The sequence below is a fragment of the Cebus imitator genome, unplaced genomic scaffold (genome assembly GCF_001604975.1).
Source record: "Cebus imitator isolate Cc_AM_T3 unplaced genomic scaffold, Cebus_imitator-1.0 Scaffold3, whole genome shotgun sequence".
Taxonomy (NCBI): domain Eukaryota; kingdom Metazoa; phylum Chordata; class Mammalia; order Primates; family Cebidae; genus Cebus; species Cebus imitator.
The window spans coordinates 5,901,594-5,927,865 of record NW_016107318.1 but is presented as its reverse complement, the minus strand read 5'-3'; the positions used below and the strand labels follow the sequence as shown (position 1 = coordinate 5,927,865).

Genomic DNA, 26,272 nt, shown 5'->3' with positions numbered 1-26,272 from the left:
CTTTATTATTTTAGGAGAAAAGATGGAATTTCAATCCTATAGCTTGTGTGGTGCAGGTGCTCAATAAAAGTGTATCGATTGGTGGAAAATATCAAATCTCTTTAGCTCACCTATTTTCTTGTCACAAAAGTATTAATAATATTTTGTATTAAATGGTCAATGAAGAAAGTCATCATGTGTAATTGAGCATCAGCATCAGTCAGCATCTGTATATAACTTGAGAACCTATAAAGGGAGGACTTTCATATACTTTTTCAGAAGTAAGCTTTGTAAATCTGTGGGGAGGGGGCTCTTCCCTCCATTTTGCAGTTGAGAAATTGGTAGATAGGAACTGATTTGTCCAAGTTGGAGCTGAGATGAGAATCTTGTCTCTCCTCTCTCTAAATCATGTTTTCTTTTGACTGTATTGCCTCTTGACAATAATTAAAACAACAAGGAATAATATAAATATCTCAATATTCACTAAAATAACTGGATTTTTTTTTTGCTTGAAAATTACAGGAGCAGATTATTTCATTCATTTAATGTATTGATTCATCAACATTTCTTGCACATCTAATATGTGCCAAATAATACATTTCCAGAGCTGGGGCATGTTGTCTTTTTCCTCAAGGCATTGTATTATAACTTATTGGAGTAGACAGAAACATGACTAAATAAATACAGGATCCTTATTTAGGATATATAAGGACACATCACATAAGTATAGAATAAGATGTCCTTGTGGAATAATGGAAAGATCATTAGTTTTTTAGGCGAGTCTTGTTTGAATCTTGACATCGCCAATTACTAGCTGTTAATTTGAGCAAATCATTAATCCTTTTTTTATTATACTTTAAGTTCTGGGGTACATGTGCAGATTGTGCAGGATTTTTAAATAGGTGCACACATGCCGTGGTAGTTTGCTGCATCCATTCCCCTGTGATCTACGTTAGGTGTTTCTCCTAATGTTATTCCTCCCCAATCCCCCCATCCCCTGCTATCCCTCCCTTACCCGTCCCCACCCCCCAACAGGCCGTCATGTGTGATGTTCCCCTCCCTGTGTCCATGTGTTCTCATTGGTCAATGTCTACTTATGAGTGAGAACATGTGGTGTTTGGTTTTCTGTTCTTATGTCAGTTTGCTGAGTATGATGGTTTCTAGCTTCATCCACGTCCCTGCAAAGGACATGAGCTCAACCTTTTTTTATGGCTGCATAGTATTTCATGGTGTATATATGCCATATTTTCTGTACCCAGTTTAACCTTGATGGACATTTGGGTTGGAACAGACACTTTTCAAAAGAAGACATTTATGCAGCCAATAAACATGGAAAAAAAAAAAGCTCATCATCGCTGGTCATTAGAGAAATACAAATCCAAACCACATTGAGAAACCATCTCGTGCCAGTTAGAATGGTGATCATTAAAAAATCTGGAGACAACAGATGCTGGAGAGGATGTGGAGAAATAGGAACGCTGTCACACTGTTGGTGGAATATAAATTAGTTCAACCATTTTGGAAAACAATGTGGTGATTCCTCAAGGATCTAGAAATAGAAATACCATTTGACCCAGCAATCCCATTACTGGGTATATACCCAAAGGATTACAAATCATTTTATTATAAAGACACACCCACATATATGTTCATAGTGGCACTGTTTACAATAGTAAAGACTTGAAATCATTCATTTTTTTAATGAACAGTGAAACTATGTTCAACTATGAAGTGGCAGATAAAGGTATTTACATGCATTGTAGTTGTAAAGATCAAAGGTTGTTTGTAAGAGACGTAGTATAATTTCAAAAATGTAGTAGATGCCCAATTAATGGTATTGCAATTTATCATGTCTATTATACACACACACACACACACACACACACAATTTGTACTGTACTTATTTGTTTTTTATCTACCTATCTATATTATCTTGTCTATCTGGCTACCCACCCACTTATATACTTGGCTATGTATTCCTCAAGAATCAAGAGGCTAACTTCCTGAAGAGACAGAAGAACAGCTAGGAGAACTATCAGAGAAGTAAAGTTTTTTTAGGGTTGAAGACAGTTTTTTTTCCCTAAAACTTAAGTTTTATACAGCGAAAAACCATACTAATATATGTGGCAATTGAAAAGTATGGAATTTATCAAGAATCACCAAAAGCTTACCATGGATAAAGTATGGAGTATAAGTTTGGGAGGCTGAGAGATGAGGCTGGATGAACAGTCAGAGGTCAGATTATGAAGGGGCTTTCATAACATCTTGAGATACTTGAACTTTATCTTGCCATACAGACAACGCCCTCTCACTTAAATAGGAAATGACAAGTTGGCAATTAAAGTGCTTCAAATCATATATCTTAGTTTGTGGAATTCTTAATTGTGTAGAAAGAGGAGAAAATCTATTTTAAAACTTACCCAAAATACCAACACGTGATATATACTGAATAAGAATCTTTATGATTGATGGGCAAAGAAGAGGTGAGATTTCTAGTGAAATATACCATTAGAAAGTATCATAACCAAATCCCAGAAGGAGCATGCAGTGCTGAAATGTTGTAGGCCAAAGCACCCTCAGGCAGAGTTTGTCCATTACATGGTAAGTTCTAAAACAGCAGGGACAGGGCTTAGAGTAACTAAACGCCATGGAATACCTGCAGTTTCTCCCTGAATGTCAGCATAAATATTTGATAATGTCTCCCTTTCTGTGAAGGGACCCAGTCCCAGTGGGAGTGGTGTCTGGTATTCCTTAGCAGAAGTATTTGTTTTCTTAAGTTTTTCTTTATGTCCTAGAGGTGGATTCTAAAAGCTCCTAACGTATTTGATTTTGAATTTTCACAAAAGTATTTTTTTCTTTCACAGTTATTCAGTATAAAAGGCAATAAAAATGATATATTCAGAAATATTCAGGACCTGCTATCAGCACCACATGGGAATAAACTATCTTGTCACTTGCACATCCCGTGGGAAAAAAGAATCACAATCCACATATAGGAAATACTGCATGTGTTTGCCTCCGTTTTGCTTGTATTGTCTGCTCTGCTGAAAGGCAGATTTTTTTGCAGATAAAAGCTGCCTTGTGTTGCTGAACTGCTCACCTATTTTACTCAGGAAGAAAAGGCTTTGTGAAAATCAGGAGCGAAGCCTGATTTGCAGAATACCACCTAAAAATAAAATGCATAAAAATGTCAAAATAGCTAAGAATATAGGGCTACCTTCATGCTTCGAAAAATTACCTAGCAAATTCAGCAAATGCTGTTTTTAAGTGAATGTAAATTGTGTTTTTGAAGTATCATCTTGTGAATTGGTGGTTATGTGCTGGAGGAGACAGGAGGGTGTGGAGGTGGCCTTTCTCTTCTTGCTGCACTAGGGCAATAGATCTGTGGTTAAAGCTAATGAACTGAAAACTCTTAATTGGGCTTACAAAATACCCAGATTCTTGTGTATTTTCTAGTTTGTGTGCACAAGGCTTCTGGCTTGGGGCTGCTTTTGCTGCTTTTGCCAGTGCGGAAGCATTAGTGAACAAAATAGACATAGCTTCTGGTTTTCAAGAGCTCACAGTCTAGCAAGTCACCTCAACTTTAAAAAGGGGATATGCATGTGTGGCTTAAGGTATGGTGGGTAAAGCCTGTTAGGGGTTGTAAAAGTTCAGTCATTGTGACTTAATTCTGCAAAAGAGAAATTCTTAGCAAGGCTGGGACACAGTGAGAATCTTGGCCACTGGAGCAGAAGTTTTAGTTAAGATATTAAGATCCAGCCCAAAGTTACCTCCCACCAATTGAAACTGTTTTCGAAATTTGAAGAAATGGCCTCTGTTTCTCCACAACTATGTATTGGTAATTCTTCCCTAGGGCTAGCTTCATATATATTTTCACAATAATGCTTACTGAATAAAACTGAATATTTTGCTTATGGAATCAACAAATAATCTCCATAGAAAGTTTCATTATGCAGTCATATATAAGATACAAAATTCTCTTTATTTTGAGAAGTATACATAGAATAAAAATTCTCAGGCTTTCTTTGCTTTGTGTAGCACCATTTCTGATAAGATACTGGGTTTCAACAGACTAGCTCAGTGGACATTTAAAATGCCCATTGTGAGTGCCAGGGCTTAGTGGAAGACATTTGACCGCCGTGTGTATTAACATGTCAGTGTCCATCATCTACCTATTGGCAGACTGAACCTGATCTATTATGCACAACTGGGTGAAAAAATATGGAGGTGTGTTTTCAGCCAAGGGTTAAAAAAGGAAATAATCTCTTTTGCTGCAAACTTTTTCTCAGCAGGTGTAAAATAGCTGCTTTGGTAAGTGGCAGCTGCTATCTGCCAAGTTGAAAGATCAGAAACTCTTACCCCATTTCTATTTCAATTATGTAGACAGTGGCTTCAATTTTCGAGTGTCTGAAGGCATGCCTAACTCTCTGATGAGAAATGGATGTGGGCCAGAGTGGGAACCATGTGCAAAGCTGTACTGCAACCCCTTTTTCTAGTGATACCAGCTCTAGACAGTTAAGGTCCCTTGGTTATCATTATAGAGTCATTTAACTCAGGAGCCAGCAGGGATCACTAAAAAAATGGACGTACACATGAGGAAACTGAGGCCTAGAGAGGTTAACAATCTGACTTGTGGTCAGACAACTTGTAGACTTATCTAGATATGGCCTGTGTCCTTAAGCTGCTGCCTGTTTAGTGCTAAGTGGTAAACTGATTAGTATCACAACCACCTGGAATATTCTGACGTTGCATCCCGACTCAGGTGGAAATAGCACTGTGATTGATTAGCAATGTCTGCCTGGGGAGAAGGTGGGATATGGTGTGCTATGTATTTGCTGAATTTGGTTGAATGATGATGGTTGCTTGGTAATCACATGATTGCTACAGGATATGAGGTGTGCTTCAGTCAGAACAGAGTACTCTAAAATCTTCTTGGAGGGGCAGGACAGTTTCACAAAGGAGACAACATTTGAATTTGATCTTGAAAGACATGTAGAAGTTTTCCTGAGAGGAGGAGGAAGGAAAGGAAAGAAGACATTGCATGAAAAAAGAATAGTTTGTATAGTCAACCTGATATGTGGGGAAAAAAAGGAAATTGATGATCATTGATTGTCTGCTATGTAATGGGCACTAAGCTAGGCCTTTTCTGTGCTATGTAAGTATTTAATTTTCATAATGACCATTTGGTTTTACAGATGAGGAATCAGAGACAAAGAAAATTAAGATGTCTGAGATTATTCAGCTATTAAGTAGAACTAAGATTTTAATTATTGTGGTTTCAAAGTAACCTTAGTGGCAGCAACTCAGAGGGACAGTATAGGTAAGGAAGAGTGGATCAGAGAGGCAGAGATCATTAGTTTAGATTCAGATTGAATTGCTTCTGGAACATCCAGATTGGGATGGCTAATACTGTTGACAATCTGGCACAGGCTGATCTGGTGATGAGAAAAAAAAATATATCAAAGTCTCTTTGATAACAGACCTGGTGCATTGTATATCTAGGTTCCTGCCTAATAGTGGAGATCTTTCTGCCTTTGCTATTCTAACATGGGAGACTATATGCAATAAATGAATATGCTTTATATTGTATTAATGATTCAAATGACTTCCAATGCAATATTAAATTCAGAATTGATAGGAAAACTGTCCTACTTAGAAATTCAAGTGTTATTGGCACAATACTATTTATTATCACCATGAGACCTGTGCTCTAGCAAAAACTCTGCCTGTGTTTCAGTAAAAGACTGTTTAATATGTATGTGTTACTTTACTGAGATTCAACTTTGACCTCTAAGAGGACAGTGTATATTTTTTGGAGAGATGCTGGGAAGTACCACAATTGATATCTATGCATGAGAAGGGGTGGGATACGCCTGCATGAGCAACAGAATCTTAACCGTGTTCAAAAAAAAGAAGGGTTGTTTTTTTCCTTTTACAGGTGCAATCTTGACAAAAAGAAAAACCTCAAAAAGGTATTTTACAGTGGAAAATTCTGATGTCTTGGGCAGCTCCAGGACTGTTTGTCATCTTTTCCTTATGGACTTTTGGTTTTGCTTCCTTAAGGGTGTGGGATGAGGGATAAGTGTTTAAAATAATCCAGGCACCATTTCTGATTCTTTGTCCCCTAGGATGATGATAATGGTGCTGGTGGTGACCACAACAGCGACAACAATGATACCACCATATTTCACTGATTTTTAAAATGTTTTTCCGCATTTTCACATATCTACGCATACTTATACTCAGTATTTCCTTGCAGTCACTATCAGCCTGCAACAAAATTAAATTCATCCACAGAGGATTGGTGTTATTTCAGATGGTCACCTGGGGACACTACCAACTTGAGACCCCATTTAAAATTATTTGCTGAGGTGTATTTTTTTTTAAATCACACTTTCCGTATCAACTTGTATCAAAAACCTGCATGAGTACCTGCTTGTGGTTCAAATTCTCAGGGAAGATTATTTTTCCTCTTTCTCTTCTTGCTGTGCCTTTCTGAATGGAAGCTTTATTTCTGGCATATTCTAGCACTAAGGAAATAGCTGTTTGGTGTTTCAGCTTTTTGCATAGGTCTCTTATTAGACTCCCCATCTTATTTTGCTTTCTTTTATTTAGAGTAACAGTGTGACTAACAATTGACGGTCTTTTATAGTTGATGAACTATTATAACGATAAAAGCTAACATTTACTTAGCACTTTCCTTTTGCCAGGCAGTGCTCTAAGGGCTTTTTATATGTGATAACTCATTTAAACCTTCGATAATGATATTAGATAGATACTCTTAGTTCTCCAATTTTAGGTAAGAAAACAGAGACACAAAAGTTCCATTGTGTGCCCAAGTTTGCGTGTATTGACTCACTTAGTGTCAGTGGTGGAGGGTATCCAGGTTCTGGGCGTTTTGAACAAAGAATTGCACAAAACACACAAATAAAACAAGCAAAGTATGAAGCAGCAAAAGCAGAGATTTATTGAAAATGAAAGTACACTCCACAGGTTCGGAGCGGGCAGAGCATAAGGGGCTCAAGGGCCTGGATGTAGAATCTTTTCAGGTCCAAATACCCCCTAGAGGTTTCTCATTGGCCACTTGGTGTTCACCTCATGTAAATGGAGTGGTGGTCTGCAACCAGTCCGATTGGTTGCAGAAAGCAACCAATCAGAGGCTGATGTGAAGTTACAAAGTTGCGCCTCTATGCAAATGAAGACTTGGTTGGCAATCAGTCTGATTGGTTGCAGACAGCTATTAATCAGAGGCTGAAGTAAAGTTTCATAGTTCACACTCCTATGCAAGCATCTGATTGGTTGCAAAAAACAACCAATCAGAGGTACTTTCAATTTTCCATCTGCCATCCAGAAAAGGTGAGGGGTTGCAAAGGGAGTACTCTCTGGTCCTTTAGTTACCAAACAGTGGAAAGTTAGGGTTTTCCTTTCAGTTTAGTTCTAGGAAGTCAGTGTGAAACGGCCTTAGTTTCCCTGCTTCCAGACCCTATTCTCCTGCCTCATTAGTGTAACTTGACTACCCTGAGTCTACAGGTACACTCCTGGTGAGAATCCACTTTTAGCTCTGTAAGGTACTTGACATAATACCTGATACTTGCTGAGTATACAGTGAGCTGTTGCAAGTCCCTTCTGCTAAAAAAAAAAAAAATAGGCTATTGTCCTTATCAGAAGAATAGGATACTCTTTTGTTATCTATTTCTCATTCCATGATATGGGAATCTAGCTTTAAGTGTTGTCAATCTCAGACAAGAGGTGATTTTCTAAAAAAAATATGGATTCCTGTAAGTCTTTTCATTATGTGCCATATAAAAAATGTTGCTCTAAGCAGGTTTACTATTTTACCACCACTCATATTTACAAGTTCTATCAGGAACTTCAGAGCAATTTCTAGTAAAAAGTCCAGCTTAACAAATGTTTAAATTTTTCTCACTTCTCTTTATATTTCACACCCCAGCGTTCTACCTCGCCTTCCCACCACATTCACCTCAAATCTACACAGAAATCTTAAAGTGAGGTGAATTAAGAAAAAAGGAAAAAAATGCCTTTTTTTCTTTTATAGAAAAACATATTTTTATAATAATCTGAATCTGAAACTTTAAAAATAATTTAGGACTTATGTTTAGAAAAAATAACATTTAATCCCTCTGTCTTCCTTCTTTCTCTCCTTCATTCTTTCATTTATTCCACAAATATTTACTGAACATTTTCTGAGTTAAAGACATTGTGCTTGATACTGCTTTATGAGATATATTTCTCAGATTTTGTTCATGACCTCAAGAAATTTTCAAAGACAAAATTAAGGGGGGAATCTTTCTCTCCCTCTCTCCTGTCCTTTCTTCCTCTTCTCTCCTTCTTCCCTCTTTCCTGCATCGTCTTTCTCCATCCATGCCATCATAGTCATTTTCATCATTGTTGGGATGGCTCTGGCAGGACTCCCTCCCTAATGACACCAGGACCGCCAGAATTTACGCTTATGCTCTGCTTCCATGTCCTGAACACCTTGGAGGTAAGAATGGACTCTAAGAGACAATCTCATCTTGTTTGGAGTGAAAAGACAAAAAGCAGAGGTTTGCAGAAGCCACATACAACCAATGAAGCCTATAAGATAGCTGAGAATTAAACAAAAGCACGTGTTATGATTACCTTCATTGCTCCTGGTTAGTTAGCACCTCCCTTTCCTCAACAGAATGCCAGGGGCGCAGGAGTGGGATCTGAGTGAGGGCAACAGGTGGACTGGAGAACATTTCTTCCCATAAGTAGTAGGATTTGATGGAACAACAAGTAACTTCAGGGTAATAAAATGATGGAAAGTTCTAATGGGTCGAGTCCATATCTGAGCTTATCAAGGGCAGCCTTAGGCAGCATAGCTGGTGCTAGAATCATTGATATCATCAAGAAAGGAGTAGTAAGGTGAATGCCAAAGAAGATCACTTTGGGATAATGAACAGCGTGACAGAATCCAGGAGCCTAATGCAGAAGATGTGATATGGTAAAAGAAATACATTGAGAGTAGGCTTTGAATAGGGCAGAAGAAGTGGAACTAGAAAGGCAAGAAGAGATGTGCTTATGGAAGGTCCTGTATATCATACTAAGGGTCTGTCCTTACACTGTAGAGTCCAAAGGGATTTAAATGTGGGACAGGCAGGGTCAAGTCTGATTTTAGAAAGTTCAGTCTGGAGGTGGTGTGGCCAGTGTTTGAGGGGTGGTAAAGACTCTTTCAGGAAGGACAATATCAAGAGCAAACATGGACTACTTCATCAGGTATCACTAGCAGATACTAAATTATCAGTATAAAAATCAGCCACTATTACTTTCAGATTGGCCTTTCTTCTCTTAGTTGGGGCACTTAGTAGGACAATCTAGTCCAGATAGAGTATAAATGCGTGAGTATTCATCATAGTCTTGCCAGAGGATAATGTTTAATGAGTGTTATCAGTTAGAGAAGTATTTATATAATCTCAGTTTTCAAGACAAAGAAATAGACGCATAGTGAGATGAAGTGACTTGCCCAAAGTCATAGATTGAGAAAATGGTAAAGATGACTTGCACTCTGATATTCTGCCTTTAGAGCCCAGCTCACGTTCTAGTGTGTAAATTAACTAAGTTGTTAATTGTTATTCATACCAATGGGAGCATTCTCATATAACTGGTTCAGAAATGTTAAAAACTGGTACCAGCCTTAGGTAGATTTCGTAATGCAGTTTGTCAATAAGCAAAATACCTAACTTGTACGGAAAATTAAGAGGCTGATGTGAAGCATGATAATTACATTTAATTTGAAATCAGCAATTTGTGGACAAATTTAATTCATTTTGCCCAACTCTGGCTTCATTCCCAGTATTAAAAAGACAACTACAGGGTACACTTGGTTAGCACTCAGGGAAAAGAAAGCAATTATTTTCCAGTTTCTGCTAGAGAACACCAGGTACCTTTTGTCAGTCAATGGTATTGACTCTTATTGTAGGCGATTTGTAGGAACCAATCTGATGGAATGGGTATGTCTCCCTCGTTCAGCTCCGCAATCCGATGACCCTTTTATTCAACAAAGACACAACTAAACAACAAAATGTTAGTAGTTTAAAAAAAAAATTTTTAAGTAATAGAATGCCTTCAACTTGGTAATCTACTTTAGAGCACATGTCCGTATGCCACCTTCAGATATGGTTATAATCAAGTAAAAATTACAAATCCAACAAACAAAAATCAAGGCAATAAAATTCTGGGTACCACTGTATAAATTATTCTGTGCAAAAAGCCAGTCCTAGAGAAAAATTATAGTTAGGCAACATTTTCTGAGGGACTTTTTTCCCAAAGGAGATTTTTTTTTTTTTTTGGCTGCAGACATTATTGAGAAGTTCAAGTTAACATGAGGATTATGAATGCGTAAGATGACATGATAAGAGGTTACACTAAACTTTCTAACATCTATTTTTAAATTATAATAGAAAAACTCAATGAGTTTTTAATATGCCTGCACATTTTCCCATTTTATCCGGGGAGTGGATTTAGGTTTTTCTGGCCTGACTGGATTTTTAAACTGCTACAACATAACATGAAAATAATCATGGCTGTATTCACTGAGTTTGATTCATTTGGCAAAATTATGAAAAGCAAGTTTATCTCGTTCAGCCTGTTTAGCATATTGATTCAGTATATCTCACTTTATAGAGAAGAAAGCAAGCAAAGATTTTCACAAGATAGAGCTGAAGACTGATATTGAGTACATAGAATGAAGGAAGAGCCCAGAAAGCAATGTCTCTCAGTGTGGCTGGACAGACAGATACGTATAAATGTAATCCAAAGGGTTAGTGCTGAGTATGAGAACATGGGAGCCTGGGGCCTTCCTTACTTACCCATACCCCTAACAAAGGAGTAGTGTTTTTCCTAGAGTTTACTGTAGTTTAATAAACAGGATACACCCAGAATGTGGATTCAACAGATGAAACAAAATGAATGAAGGTTTTATTTATATACTCTGTGCTTTGCTACTTCGTCTTTGTGCAAATGGCAAGAAGCTTTATCATGTTCAGGGAGAGCTAGATTTGGAACTTGGTCAGTGGTGTAAAGTAGAACAATAACATTGATGACACAACTTTTTATATGGGAGAAGAATTAGCATTTGATAAAAATCACAAAGAAGCAATGGGCAGGGACCCATCAATGTGTGAGGTGACTGCACATTGATACACGTAATACAGTTGACATTGTCTTTAATATTTATTGAATAAATGACAGCATATGAACAAAAGCGTATACCTTTTCACACTTCTTCAGAAATTATAACCAATGGTATACAGGTGTGTTTTTTATTTAAAAATAGTGTTTAGTGTCTACTTTGTCATTAAACAATATTTTTAGATAAAAAACGTACCTGTATACCATTGATTATAATTTATGAAGAAGAAAACAAAAAAAATCTAGCAATAGACTGGATTAAGAGTTAAAGGTTTTATTTTGTGGTTAAAGACTACTTCTACAGTAGAAAGAATAAAAACGTATACATATTAAGATAGATTGCAAATTTACCAGGTTCAGATCTTTGCACTTGCGTTCTCTCCTGAAATAATGGATTCTCTGTGGGTTTTATTTTGGAATAGGTATTTCTGCTGTGAAGTCTGATAAATGATATTCCCACTCTAAAGAGCAAGCAACTAGCATGCCAGATTTTTGATGCATATTTTTGCAGCACAGAGGGGATTAAATTCTAAATGTCTCAGCTGTTAAAGGCCCCTTCAGACTTGCCCAAAATGAGAACAAAGAAGGAGAAAGCTTTCCCTACAGCAATTCATCAGATCTATTTGGGCACAGTGACATTCTCTCAGAACTTGTATGGATAAGTTATACTGAACAGTTCAAGGGTTTGCAGCTGCTTGGAATTATTGGAGAAAAAAAAATATCTCTGGTTCTTAGGCAATTCATGTGGCCTGACCAGTGCTCAACACTGGCAAATATTCACTGAGGATCTAACAATCAGTAGTTATATCATAATATCTTCTGTTTCTCAAGTGCTCACTATGTACCTGGAACTGTGTTCTGCATTTTCCACCCATTGTATCACTTAATATTCATGCTTCTTATCTTAGGGGAATGACTTTATATTGCATATATGCCAGTTTTTTGCAGTATGAAAAATTTGTTGAGCTGAGTGTTATACATTATAAACTGACATGTAGTTACTGTTGTTTAATTGGCGGTTGTTGAATCTAAAAGATGTTCTGACTACTTCAATAAAGGCAACAGCAATCACTTCCATAAATAAATCATTAGACGTTGAACACATGTGTAAACAGGTAGAGTCTTCTAATTTGCTGAGTGTTGATGGACTCAAAACAGTTACTAGACCAAGCCATAGATGGAATACATTTATTGATGGAATAAGTCAGACAACTTGAAACAAGGTATTGTGGTGTGTTAAATGGTAATTCAAATAAAATGAAGTGACTGATAACATTTTCACTTGTTTGGAAAGTGGAGAATATTTAGAATTACAAAACATTGCACGTTTACGTACATTTATCCTTTCATTATGCCAGTGTAGGGTAGATAGGACAGAGGATTGCATCCAACTTAGTTTATTTGGTGTATTATCTTTTGTTTTATGATTTCAACTCTGTCTAGCATCGTCTCCTACCACTTAGAGCCTCTGTATTCTTTTGACCGATTGACTTGAAGGTTTCTGACCAAATTATGGCCTTTCAAACTGTTAATCCTTCTGCCTGGAATGCCCTTTGCCTTTTCTCTTGGTGAGGCCTCCTCGGTCCTCAGGACTCTCTTGGAATATCGCCACCCAGACAAACATTTCCTTAACTGCTTCTTCTGTACCCACCTTTCCTCTGAACTCTCACTGCACCCTGTGCACATCCCCATTAGCCTCATTTGACACCTGGTATTAGAGTGTTCTATTTACTGGCCAGCTGCAGTAAATTGTGACTCTTTGGAAGCATGGTGTGTCTTTTATGGTTTTATTTCTATTGTTTCAGCACCTAGCCAAGTCTACACAGAGTATGAACTCAATCAACAATGGTTGCTTGAAGATGTAAATTATTTAGTACGTATTGCATGATATCCATGTGATACATGCAGGTATATCATGCATGTCAGTACTTTGTTCACTTCCCCAGCTCCCACATCCCTACTCCCTGCCCCCCCCCACACACATTCTCACTACATTCACTGATGTGTAGACTTCTGTCTCGTCCATGGTTTTCATCGTAGCTGCTGAAGCTTGAGGTCATGATCTGGTGGAAGTGACTACTAGAAGAAGGCATGTGTGCATTGTATTCTGTTGTACTTGTCATCTGGAGCACACACTGTGCCTGAAGGTATGCCTTTCCTAGTGGAAAGGAAATACTAGCACTATGAGAACACTTTCATGCCAAATAAGAAGAAGGGCAAATAATCAAACCCAGGCAATGTAACAGAAATTGGGCTGGGGACATGAGCTGTGGAAGGAACCTCTGTCCACTGCAGAATACCACTCCCCGTGGCTCACAGAGGAGTCAGTGTCTGGCTTCTGCTCTCTGGTTGCTCCCTTCACCCTCTCTGTGCTCATTACATGGTTCCCTTTGATAGAACATGAGAGGCAGACATGGATCACCAGGAAGCAGGCTTTTACAACTGTGATTTCATTCTGTTTTGAAGTTTCTCTCAAAATGGTTGATTTATTTTTCTCTCATGTATGCATTATGTATGTGTTGCTGCACACAACAGGGGATTCAGAAAGGCTGTCCACGTCTTTGTGCCCAAACCCCAGCTATGCAATGCAATGCAATGCAGCAATCAAGAGAACCAGAGAGCCGTGCTGGGCTCGGAATAAACAAAAGCACAAATCCCATCTGGGTCTCCTTCAAAGCAAGCTGCTGTTTTGCAACAAGCTACCAAATGACAATTAAAAAAAAAAAGATTCTTACCTGTTTACTTAATGGGTGACTGGTCTCTTTGCTTTTATTTAGCCATCTGTTCTGGTCTATGTCCCTTTAAACTTGTAAGATCCATCACTTCATTTAAGCTGTTACCTTGACACATTGCAATGTTGTGGACATAATGATTCCACAGAGGAGCAAATTAAAACAGTTTTTCATGATTAGAAGGTTAAATGAGGTAAGGCTGTGGTAGTTAGTGGTGAGATAAGAGGTGTGAGGTGGCAGAGCTCAGGGGACTTTCAGGTGATTGGAAAATCAGGCTGGCGAGACAGAGGGCGGGGGCTTTTACAAATTATGGGAGGTGAGCAAGAAGCAAGATTGCCTTTGGGCATTGCCGACTCCTGGGGGCTGGTTCCACTGCCCACACAGAGGCTATGGCCCTAGCTCTGGGAGGATACAGGAACTGCCTTCAGGTTTCTTGACTTCCCTGGGAGAGTCTGAAGAAAAAAAAGAACTAATTCCACCAGTAGTAGTAAGCTGAAAACACAACAACAATAAACATTTTGGTCTTTCTCAGACAGTTACGTGGCTTTTCTTAAGTTCGAAGAAGAATTGGGAGGGCCCAGCCCAACTATATGAAAACAGATTTTATTGTGTCTTTACCCTGCACTTCATGGCTTCAGCAATGTTCCTTCTTGCTCTAGACTTGACCTTCCACTTGACTCCTTGACAGTCCCTGAAAACTAGAAAGCGAAGAGCTTTATATTTTTTACTATCTTAAATCAGTTCCTGCTCTGACAACTCTGGTTTCTCTTAATATGATCCATAATATTGTAGTTACCTAGACTCAAAATCTGAGGCATCTCTGAATTTTCCATCAGCCACTTCTGTCCTGTCAGTAGCCCAAGTTCCATTTCTTCCACCTAAATCACGTTTCTTGCATTTTTTTTCCACCTTGGTATTTTCTCTGCTTCTGCCCTAGTTTCCATCCCTCATTACCTCTGTCCTAGGCAATTGGGAAATAGCCTCCTAACTAGTCACTTTTACTCTCTCCCTGCTCCAAAGCATCTTAAACACTGATCTTTGATCATAACTCATGACTGTCTTCTTTTTTTTAATTATACTTTAAGTTCTGGAATATGTGTGTAGAATACGCAGGTTTGTTACATAGGTATACACATGCCATGGCTGTTTGCTGCACTATTCAACCCATCACCTACATTAGGTATTTCACCTAATGCTATTCCTCCCCTAGCCTCCTACCCCCAGTAGGCCTCAGTGTATGATGTTCCCCTCCCTGTGTCCATGTGTTCTTATTGTTCAACTCCTACTTATAAGTGAGAACATGTGGCATTTGGTTTTCTGTTCTTGTGTTAGTTTGCTGAGAATGATGGTTTCTAGCTTCATCCATGTCCCTGCAAAGGACATGAACTCATCCTTTTTTATGGTTGCATAGTATTCCATGGTATATATGTGCCACATTCTCTTTATCCAGTCTATTATTGATGAGCATTTGAATTGGTTACAAGTCTTTGCTATTGCGAATAGTGCTGCAATAAACATACGTGTGCATATGTCTTCATAGTAGGATGATGCATAATCATTTGGATATATACCCAGTAATGGGATTGCTGGGTCAAATGGTATTTCTAGTTCTAGATCCTTGAGGAATTGTCACACTGTCTTCCACAATGGCTGAACTACTTTACACTCCCACCAACAGTGTAAAAGCATTCCTATTTCTTCACATCCTCTCTAGCATCTGTTGTTTCCTAACATTTTAATGATCACTACTCTAACTGGCACGAGATGGTGTCTCATTGTGGTTTTGATTTGCATTTCTCTAATGACCAGTGATGATGAGCATTTTTTCATATGCTTGTTGGTTGCAGATCTATAGACCAACAGAACAGAGGCCTCAGAAATAACACCACACATCTATAACCATCTGATCTTTGACAAACCTGACAAAAGCAAGCAATGGGGAAAAGATTCCCTATTTAATAAATGGTGTTGGGAAAACTGGATAGCCATATGGAGAAAACTGAAACTGGACCCCTTCCTTACACCTTATACAAAAGTTAACTCAAGATGGATTGAAGATTTAAAGTAAGACCTAAAGCCAGAAAAACCCTAGAAGAGAACCTAGACAATACAATTTAGGACATAGGCATGGGCAAAGACTTCATGACTAAAACACTGAAAGCAATGACAACAAAAGCCAAAATTAACAAATGGGATCTAATTAAACTAAAGAGTTTCTGCACAGCAAAAGAAACCATCATCAGAGTGAACAGGCAGCCTATAGAATGGGAGAAAATTTTTGCAATCTATCCATCTGACAAAGGGCTAATATCCAGAATCTATAAGGCACTTAAATTTACAGGGAAAAAACAAACAAACAAAAAAAACCAACCCCCTCAAAACGTGGGTAAAGGATATGAACAGACACTTCTCAAAAGAAGACATTTATGCAGCCAACTGTACCCTTTAACGAAACAAATAAGCAAACAAAAAAATGTCTTTTGGCTTTCCATAACCTAGCAAACTCAGTATAGATATATTAGCTTGATATCTGAGACAATTCAGCATATAGTTATCATTTGTGTTCTAGCTGTTTCTCTTTCTTTGTGCTTCAGTAGGGCAAACTACTATAATAGTTTGTAATGACGAGTAACTCTATGTATTCTTGTCTCCGTGCTGTTTCCTTTGTCTAGAAATCTCTGTTCACACGTCCCTATCAAGTAAAACACATGCATTTTATGAAGCTCAATCTCAAAAACATCTTTGCTTTCCCCATCTCAATCAGATGCAGTTGTTCCTGCTTTTCTTCCATGGCGGCACACTTAGAGGAATGTTCTGCCACTTGGCACAATTTTTTTTCCCTCTCATTTTTTGAATCTTACTTTTGTACATCCTATAGCACAGGCAGAATTTTCTACTCATGGAGGGTGCTAGATACAGAAACAGAAGAATGAATGATAGTGATACTGTGTCCACAAGAATGTGAACATCCATTCATTTATTTATTCATTCATTAGTTTCACTCAATGTTCTTTGAATCCTTGTAGCATGTAAGGTACCATGTTAAGAGCCTGGGATACAGAGATCAAGATGACACAGTACATTCCAGTTCTCTAAGAACTCGCAAATACATGGAGGAAAACCACATAGATAATTACACAGTGAAAAAGTACAACAATAGAAGTGTCTTTAAAGTATGGGAGTGATGGGACTAACAGAGGTAACTCTGTTAGAGTGGATAGGTTGGGGGTCAAAGCATGGTGGTGAGGAGGAGATTGAGCAATTAGAAAAGGTTTCCTGTCATTGGAAATGTCTGATTTGGGTTTTGCAAACTGAATAGGAGCTTACAAGGAATATAAGGAGATAAGGAAGGGTGGAGAGGCAATGGAAGAGTGTAAGAAAGCAGCTCTGCTTGCTCTCAGCAGCCCAGCACACTAGGACAACCTGGTCACCAAATAATTATTTTCTGTTTTCAAGTAAAATATCCTGAATGACAGAATCCTTTGATCCCTATGAAAGAAAAAGAGAGGAATAAAGGAAGCTCTTTCTGTGACTGCCTTTGGTTGAAAGTCATTCATTCTTCTTTTTCGTTTTTTTTTAATGTTTTGTAGAGAAAGTCTGTGATTGCTGTGAGCTTCATAGCAGCGTTCCTTTTCCTGCTGGTTGTACGCCTTGTAAATGAAGTGAATTTCCCATTGCTGCTAAACTGCTTTGGACAGCCTGGTACAAAGTGGATACCATTCTCCTACACATACAGGCGGCCCCTTCGAACTCACTATGGATACATAAATGTGAAGACACAAGAGGTAAGACCTCAGAGAGTTACCTAGCAGTTGGAGAGTATCCATGGTAACAGCTTTTCTTTAGGAGCAGGAGGGCTTCCAACTCACTGAACTTACTCTCTCTGCCCTGGAGAGCTTGCTTGGGTCCCTGACAACATCTTCTGGTTTATTATTCTTAGACATTTACTGACAAATGTCTAAATCTGTCACCCCTACTACATTAAATCTTCTGATTCACTGGCTTCATATGGAGTCAAGGAAGCAATTATTTGTTTTCATGGTGGTTTGTGACATAACGTACATATCTCTCCATTTAGAAGCTCTGATCAGCAGTTACCAGCTGGAGAACTGGCTGGCTTGATTTCCTGTAGGTCAACTGGGTGGGGAGAGCTCTTTATAGAACTTCGAAAAGGCATTTATACTCCTTAAAACTCTGTAATCCTTAGACCTGGAGCTAGAAAAGGCCAAGCTGATTTTAAAATTTGCAGTGGCTGCAGAGATAATGGGATTTAAAGAGTTTTCAAATTTAAAGGGGTTAAAATCATGTAAATCCTATAATCACTGAACCTTTAAATCTTTGTAGCCAATTGGTAGTACAGGAGAGGATGGAGGTATATTGACAACTAGAAAGTGCACAGGATGCTGGCATTCTTGCAAGCGACCATTTGCCTTTAAAGCAAAATAAAAATAATGAACCTCACAAAATATGTGACGTATATAGAAGTGGTTAATAAAATTTTTCACTCTTCATTTCTTTGGAGTTGGATGAATGTAAGTTTAATATTCAGAGACACAAAGCCTGTTGGTAACAAAGGTATAAGCTACCAGTGTGTCTACATCACTAGACAGAGCCTTGGATCAGATCCCATTGAAAGGTCATTTTGTAAAGATACTAGAGGGTAGAGTCATGCATGGAATGCTACTCCTATCCTAAGAGTTATTCTTAGCATTCTGGGAGAATGCTAAGCTTGGTCTATCTCCTTTTGTAGGCAATCTTGTATCTGAGTCATTGCTTCTGGTTAATTTGATTCTTCGAAAATTGTTTCTATATCTGCAGGATTTACAGGCTTTTTATTAGAACTTTGTAGTTGAAAAAAAAAGCACCATTAATAAATTCTTAGGATCTTTGTTTGATGTTTATCCTTTAATTGGTTTCAAATTAATTTTTTAAAGTGTCTATTGCTTGAATTTGTTGAGTGTCTCAGTAAATTGATTACCTATTTAAAAATGTATCTGTTTGAGGAGAGTTTGTCTCACTCTCGTCTTTGGTTACTTTTATTGCTTGCTGTCATTTAATATTCTATAACACTACCGTACGATGTTAATCAATTCACAAGTGCCTGTCACAGGTGGAAAATGAAACATGTGACTAAAATGTCTCACGAATTATTCTCATAGGGGAAATTCCGTCAAATATCAAAGACCCTTTCATTTGTTTAAATGTTGATCAATTGACTTTTGGAGTGTGAAAGGAAAAACTGACCTATGGATGCAGTTATTTAATTGGTTATATTAACTAGACTATCTGTGAAATTATTTTGATGTACTTTTTAATATGACTTTACAAAAGAATATTGAATATTATTTTGCTCTTGCAAAGGTTATTTCTTAGGAGAAAATATAGTTACTGGAAAGAATTTGGGCTCCGGAGGCATACAGGCATGGTGTGAGTGTCATTTCTAATACTTAACAAACTTAAGCTATATATTTGCTTTGGGGTAACTTCCTTAACCTCAGAGCCTCAATTTCCTTATTTTGCAAATAAGAATAACAACATCAGCCTAGCAAAATTATTTCAAAGATAAAACAGGTCAAAGTATTTGAGGTTCCCAGCTCCAAATTGCTATTCAATGAATGAATTTCTTTTGCTTTCCCTATACTTTCCAGTATGGCATGAAGTGTTCAGTATGAATAATATCAAATCATCAAAGTCCAGAGTACCTGAATTTCTATGTACATTTTAAAGTTTCTGGCCTTGGGGCAGTAAACACATGTAGGGGTTCTCAATCTCATTAGTAATCATGGTTTTACAATGAGAAAAAAATTAAAAATCACAAGGAGATACTAATATACACGAAATGCCAGATTGGCAAAAAATTAAGAAGTCTGACAATACCAAGTGTTGGTGAGGATGTGGAAAACAGACACTATTGTATACTTGTAGGGGAAGTAAACATTGCAATGCCCACTTTGGAAAAAACAGCTTCCCTGTTGTATTGAGCAAAGTTGAAGATTTACATGCTGCATGCCCAAGCATTTCTAGTCACGGATATCTACATCAGAGGTGCTCATGAACCTGTGCACTGGAAGGCATGGACAGAACATGTAGCCGCATTGTTTCTAGCAGCCAGAACCTAGAATGCACCTAAATATTGATGAGTAGGAGAATGAATTAAAGTCATGCCACGTGCACTGGAATATCATATAGCAATGGCAATGAAGAAACCGCAAGTATATGTGACGACCATGGAATATAAAGCAAAGTACAGTTACGTTCCGTTTATGGGTCACAAGCAGAGACAAAACTAAATAATGTTGCTTAGGGACGTATACAGCAGTAAACCAACACAGGAAAAGAAAGCAAGAAAATTATTGTCATGAAAGGGAGTCTAGCAGTTACCTCTGAGAGGAGTAGGTAGTTTGTGATCAGAATGGGTTTCTGGGGATTTAGCAGTATGTTCTCTCTTGATCCTGTTGGGGGTTACATAGATGTTCATAGTTCATTTATTAAGTATAAATTATGGTTTTTGGACTTTCTTGTATGTCTATTTTATTGAAAAATTAAAAATATGTTCTGATCCCAGGAAGAATATTTATTTACCGCTTATTACGGTTAAGAAATCGTACAAAGCAATTCACCTAATTCAGCAGCAGGAAATGACTAAAAAGAAGAAATGAATGGGATATTAAGCTACCTAAAGTAAACTAGGAATATTTGAAATAGGCAATTTGATTTTTATACAAAGACTAACAGACACATAGGCAACTTACTCCTCTAGTCCTGGTCTACGCATGATAGGGAGGCCCTGTATTGCAACACGAATGCAGGTGATAGAGCAGAAACTTTTGCATGAAAGTTAAAAACATTCGAATGCTAGAAGAAAATGACAATTTTCTCCTGAATTCAAGTATTCGAGGCTACATCAGGAGGAAATCAAAACCTTGTGACTTTTTACCAGCCTCCTCACTGATTTTATCCTTTGTTCTTATAGTCCCACTCCTACCACCATGTCTGTGCCATGCTCTTACTCACAAATGATTGTGCATTTGTTCTCACCAATAGTGTCCTCAGGTGCAACCCATTGTGGAAATGGTTGCATTAAATAAGAGACACAGTATGATAAAGCTTTCAAGATCCAAAGTTAAATAGCTGAAATGATAGGTGGTGAGTTCATTGTTCTAGGGCAAATAGTTTTAATAGTGACCACAAAGCCATGCTTTAGAGATTGTCATACATTATGTCCCTATTCATTCTATTCTAATCCTGAGAAGGTCAGTACGCTTGGCTGAACCAAGTCAGGTGATCACCAAACTGATCTACTTATTTCAAGATCTTGGCCCTTAAAGTTTTCTTAGAAGTTTCTTTCCTCTTAAATGCATATGCTTTCTGGAAATCACTAAACTTCTTAGCATTTTTTTACATATGCAGGCACACCAGCAGTGATTTCCAGACCTAGAGCATCTGCAAACATGAAGGCTGTTGAGAGTGGTTTCACTGCCTGATGCTTCCGCTTGGCCAGAAGTTGCCATAACTAGACATGGATTTTATGAGCTAAAATGATTACAAGAAAGAATATCTCTTCATTACTGTCTAAAGTAAAGTGGAGTAGGAGGCAACAGAATCAGGTCAAACATCTAGTGGACACTGTAAAGTATAGGGTGGCTTAGTAGCAAAATCTGATTCTTTAGCTGTCTTTTAAAAATAGATGAGTCTGGTCCTTTGAATTGGCACAACTGAAAATATAGGCGGTCTTGTGAATCTATGAAAGTCTATCCTGAAGTTCCCACATATAGTAAATTATGCTCAGTTTAAGCTCTGCTTCATTGTATCAATTAATCTTCTTTTTAAAAATCATCTGTTCCCAGGAGAAATAAAAAAATTAAAAGGAACACAGGAGAGATGTGCTTTTGCTTATATTTCAAATTGTTTATTTTTTCCCTGATTTAGACCCGTGAAAAGGAACACGTGAAAACTGTGATGACTGTTATAAAGCAGTTAAATAGGAAGATTAAAATATTCCTTCCCACTGTAATAATGATGATCTAAATATAGCAGAGCTGGTGATTGGCTTTAACTCTTTACCCAGTCTCCCCTTCACTTTCTCAACCAGTGCAAGCTAAGAGTCTTTTCTTTGGGGGTGGGGAAATCTTGAGAAGCAGAAAGGAAAATGAGTGCCAACTAACTGTGAGTGCTAAAATTCTGAAAGCCTTTGCTAGCCACAGAGTGCCAAATTCCTCATCAACACATGTTTAAGCTGATAGCAATCATGTTGTCAAATCAAAACTTGGATCAGGAGTGATTTAGATTTTGCAACAGACCCAGCCCTTACCTCCCTGCTGTATCATTACTGTATCTATAATGCAATCCTTCATTTTAAAAATTGACAATATGGAGATTCCACCTACAACATTATGGCAGAATTATCAACCGTATTATCAACTGTATTATCAACCGGTCTTGGATATAGTAAAAAGCATATGTCACCCATGTGTATTTCCAGAAAAAAATTAAAAACATATTCATGCTTGACAATATCCTACAACCCCATTTTTTTCCTTGACACAAATACGATTTATTTTAAATTATTAATTGTAGCAGACAGAGAAGGTATAAAGGACTAAGGTAGTCCAGGGCTTGGTTCAAGGTAAACTTGAACTTCCTCCCTGTTGAGATGATGGCAGATTTTTGGGGAAAAGGAGGAAATGAACTTCAGGCTATATTCCATTTGTAGTTTCCTATCATGGACTCAGTCATTGTGTTGTCTTTTTTGTTGTGTGATGTGAAAACATTGCTCAGGGCAAGCAACCTGCAATTTATTTGCATTTACTGCTAGGTGAGAGGATCCAGCAGTAAATGATCTGATGATCAATAGGATGCCAAGGTCAGATCTTTTTGGTAACCACTGGGGGTAACAGATGTCTTCCTCAGATCTGATAGGATCTGCCTTTTAAGATGCTGAGGCTACAGAGGATTTCTGGTATTTGGGGAATAACAGCGCCCTTTCCCTGGATGCCTGAAATGTGCCAAGTGGATAGATGCAAGATTTCCAGAACACAGAAAGCAAATGCAGGGGTTGCATACTGACTTACTCGACAATTTAATGAGGCTGAAGTATGCCTCTTTAAAATATGAGAACATTTTAAAACCTCAAGTAGACTAAATAGGAATATTTAGGATCAGTTGCTGTGACAGACAGGGCACACTAGCCTAATTAAAGATGTGCATAACATATTGATGTTGCAATAGAATTTCCCAAATTATGGTTATAGTAACAATTAAGGAAGAGAGCCGACTTTCTTGGCAATAAAAGCACACACTTCACACATTTAAATAAATGTACACATGTAACTAAAGCTGACATCAATAGGTTTTCTATATTTGGAAATAGAGGCTTCGGGTTTTACATAAGTATATTGAGAGCAATTATATGCAAATGTATGTTCCAAAAGTTTCAAACTGATCAATTTAATTGTTAATTAAAATCTGAACAGTCCTATTTATGTGATCATAAAGCAAAATAAAATTTGACTATTAAATTGTTATAGAAAAGGAGACAGCTAAGTTAACATGTAATGAATCAAAACTGTGACTTTTTACCACCCTCCTCATTGATTTCAGCCTTTGTTCTGACAGTCCCACCCCTACCACCATGTCTGTGTCATGCTCTTACTCCCAAATGAATTTGACATGTGCATATTGGATTTGTCCTTTTAAGGATAATTTATCATTTTCCCCAAGTATGAAAGGATATATTTTTTGAGTGGAGAAGAGATGACTATGCTTCTCAGCCTGGTTGTGAAATAGCAACTCTCAATCAATGAGCATATCTCAAGACAATCTATGATCGAGTGCCAAATGAGAAGGTCAGATACCATTGTGGGTATTGGAGTAATTCCAGGAAGCTTTTATGGGAGAGGTGAGACATGTGCTTTGGAGGAGGATCTGGATGGGACAGAGGAAGAAGTAAAAGTTGAGTTGGGTAAAAAAGCAAAAATTCAGAATATTTATTGTGCATTTTCATTCAGCCCCTATCATTCCCAGTAGGCCAGGGACACTACATGAAAAGCCACAGTGAACCCCTAATGTCTATGCTGGTAATCATCATTGCCTCTCACTTGGTGAATCCATTTTATACCTTTCTCTGGATCCAATATCTTTAGTCCTAATCTTGTGGCTCTTCTTTTTGTTTGGCTGTTTACCTAGTCTTGGAGTGCTCTCACCTTAGTCCTGCTGCCCTGCATACTATGTAAGTGGTCACTTCTGATAATGCTTCTCTCTATGTACCCCTGACGTGGACACAACTCCCCATTTCCGAGTGGCCCCTGAAGTACTGCCCCAGGTCTGTGTGACCCTCTGACTTCCAGAGAAGAAATTCAGGCACATGTATGGTTAATACATAGGTCTATCTGGCTGGAATTAACTTACTCTGGAGTATAGAAGAAGATAGAAAAGGCATTCATTGGGTAATTATGATCTAGGAGTGTGAGTGGGATTATGGAAAGACCACACTTCTGTGTAGACATTGAAGTGATATATACATGCAATATATTCATTCATATTTATGAATCAGTATATGCACATATATGAAAAATGCATGTATGCATGTATCCAACATATACATGCATACATGTTCACAGATAAAGTTTATCTTCTTAAATACAAGCATACATAGAATATATATATACATACTATGTTACACATTAAAATGCATAAATGGTATGTAAAATGGTGTGTTCATGGTGTAAAATGGTATGTGTACTCCCCCCCACACGCACATGCGTGCGCACACACACACACACACACACACACCATCATATATATATATATGTGTGTGTGTATATATATATATATATATATACAGAGAGAGAGAGAGAGAGACTGGTAGGTGTATATTGTGCCTCTTGTGGTTGTCTACTCTCCACCTTCACTTTATTAGAGAAGGTGGCCCTTTCTTTTGACTACAAGGATGAGCAGAAAAATCAGCCTAGTGATTGGTCAATCAAGTGATGTGTTGAGAGGTGGGCACATGGCTCAAGATGAGCCATTCTGAAGCCTTCCCAAATTGTATTATGTTTTCCTGGGAAACACTGGCAGGAAAGGCCCTCTTTTCTCTGGTGGTAAAGCTGTTGGGATGATTCTCTGGGTATCTGTAGCTGTGTTCCCTTCAGAGAATGACACCAAGACACTGGGAGAAGCAGAAACCAGTTGCAAGGCTAATGTGAAGACCCAGACAACACTTCAGGTCCTCAGCTCAATCTTAAAGGCAGCCTCCCCTCCCATCCCCCATGGTTTAGATATATAAGCCAGTATATTCATCATCTTTTTGCTTTTGCTGGTTTGAACTGTTTTTGTCACTTGCAATCAGAAAAGTCCTAGCTGATACACTGTAGTTATTTTACAACCTCCACCACCAAATGTTCAGTAACTCATTTTTAAACAAGGCGCCACCTAGAGGAGGAGAGGCGTGGTCTTTCCCAATCTGTACTCTCAAGCCTGCTGTGGGGCCAAACACAAGTCACATCTATCAGTCAGTTCAGGTGTCTGCAAGGGGCGAACGCTGTCTATCTTTCTGCTTGGGAGCCTATTGCCTAGTAAACTAGCTTATCCTTTTGTGGAAGGAAAATGAAGGTCAATTTGCTGGGGTTATAATGCAGAAAATGGCTGGACAAGACTGATTACTACCTGAATTGCTAGCCGTACTCAACTGATAAATCATATAGTTTTATTACAATTGCTGGATGAAATTTTCTCTATTGCTGTGAGGCATCAGCAGTCAAAATAGATTGATTTTCACTTTACAAATTGCATTTTTGATTGATGAAAAATCCATTATTATCATAGGTTTTAATGTAGTAATTGGTTCCCCAGGAAGATATACCACAATTTTATTTATTACAGAACCTTAGTTAGAAAAGTACCCATTTGCCACCTGTCTTGTTAGCACACTTGAAAGGGGTGTATTAGAAACTGCAATATCAAATTACCTCATTTGTGACAAGCAAAGGAAAACAAAGCAGTGTACCGGTACCTCGAGTTGAGGCTTGAAAAGATGATAGAAGTCATGTGCTGATGGTGAGAGTTTGTAGCTTTTCTCAAGCTGATGGCCTGGCCGAGTGACTAGCACAAAAAGCTTTCATCAAATGGCAATTAGTATTAACTATAAATATGAGTCAATTACCAAATATTATAACAAGTGCTTATTATGTTCCAGACATTGTGCTAAGGATCAGCAATGAACTGTAATTTAAAGAAGTGTTAAAATTGGGGTTCACCAAAGAAGACGACGGCAAGGACTCAAGTTAGGTGTATCCTGGAACAATACCACCTAGAAGGTGACTGCATGGCAGCCTGCAGTGATGATGGCTGAGTAACCATCTTACACAAGAGATTCATTTCACTGTTCTTAA

At 38.0% G+C, this 26,272-nt stretch overlaps 1 protein-coding gene across 3 annotated transcripts in view; it reads left to right on the top strand.

The window, feature by feature from the left end:
- The window catches only part of ST6GALNAC3 (ST6 N-acetylgalactosaminide alpha-2,6-sialyltransferase 3), a 583,353-nt gene that overhangs the window by 225,361 nt on the left and 331,720 nt on the right, over positions 1-26,272 (top strand). For all 3 annotated transcript variants that reach the window (XR_005200830.1, XM_017531465.2, XM_037739598.1), the window contains exon 2: positions 17,474-17,668. Coding sequence is in view for 2 of the 3 variants with exons in the window: in XM_017531465.2 (XP_017386954.1) it covers positions 17,474-17,668 (195 nt within the window). In the remaining variant the exon portion in view is untranslated. The remainder of the gene's footprint in view (positions 1-17,473; positions 17,669-26,272) is intronic.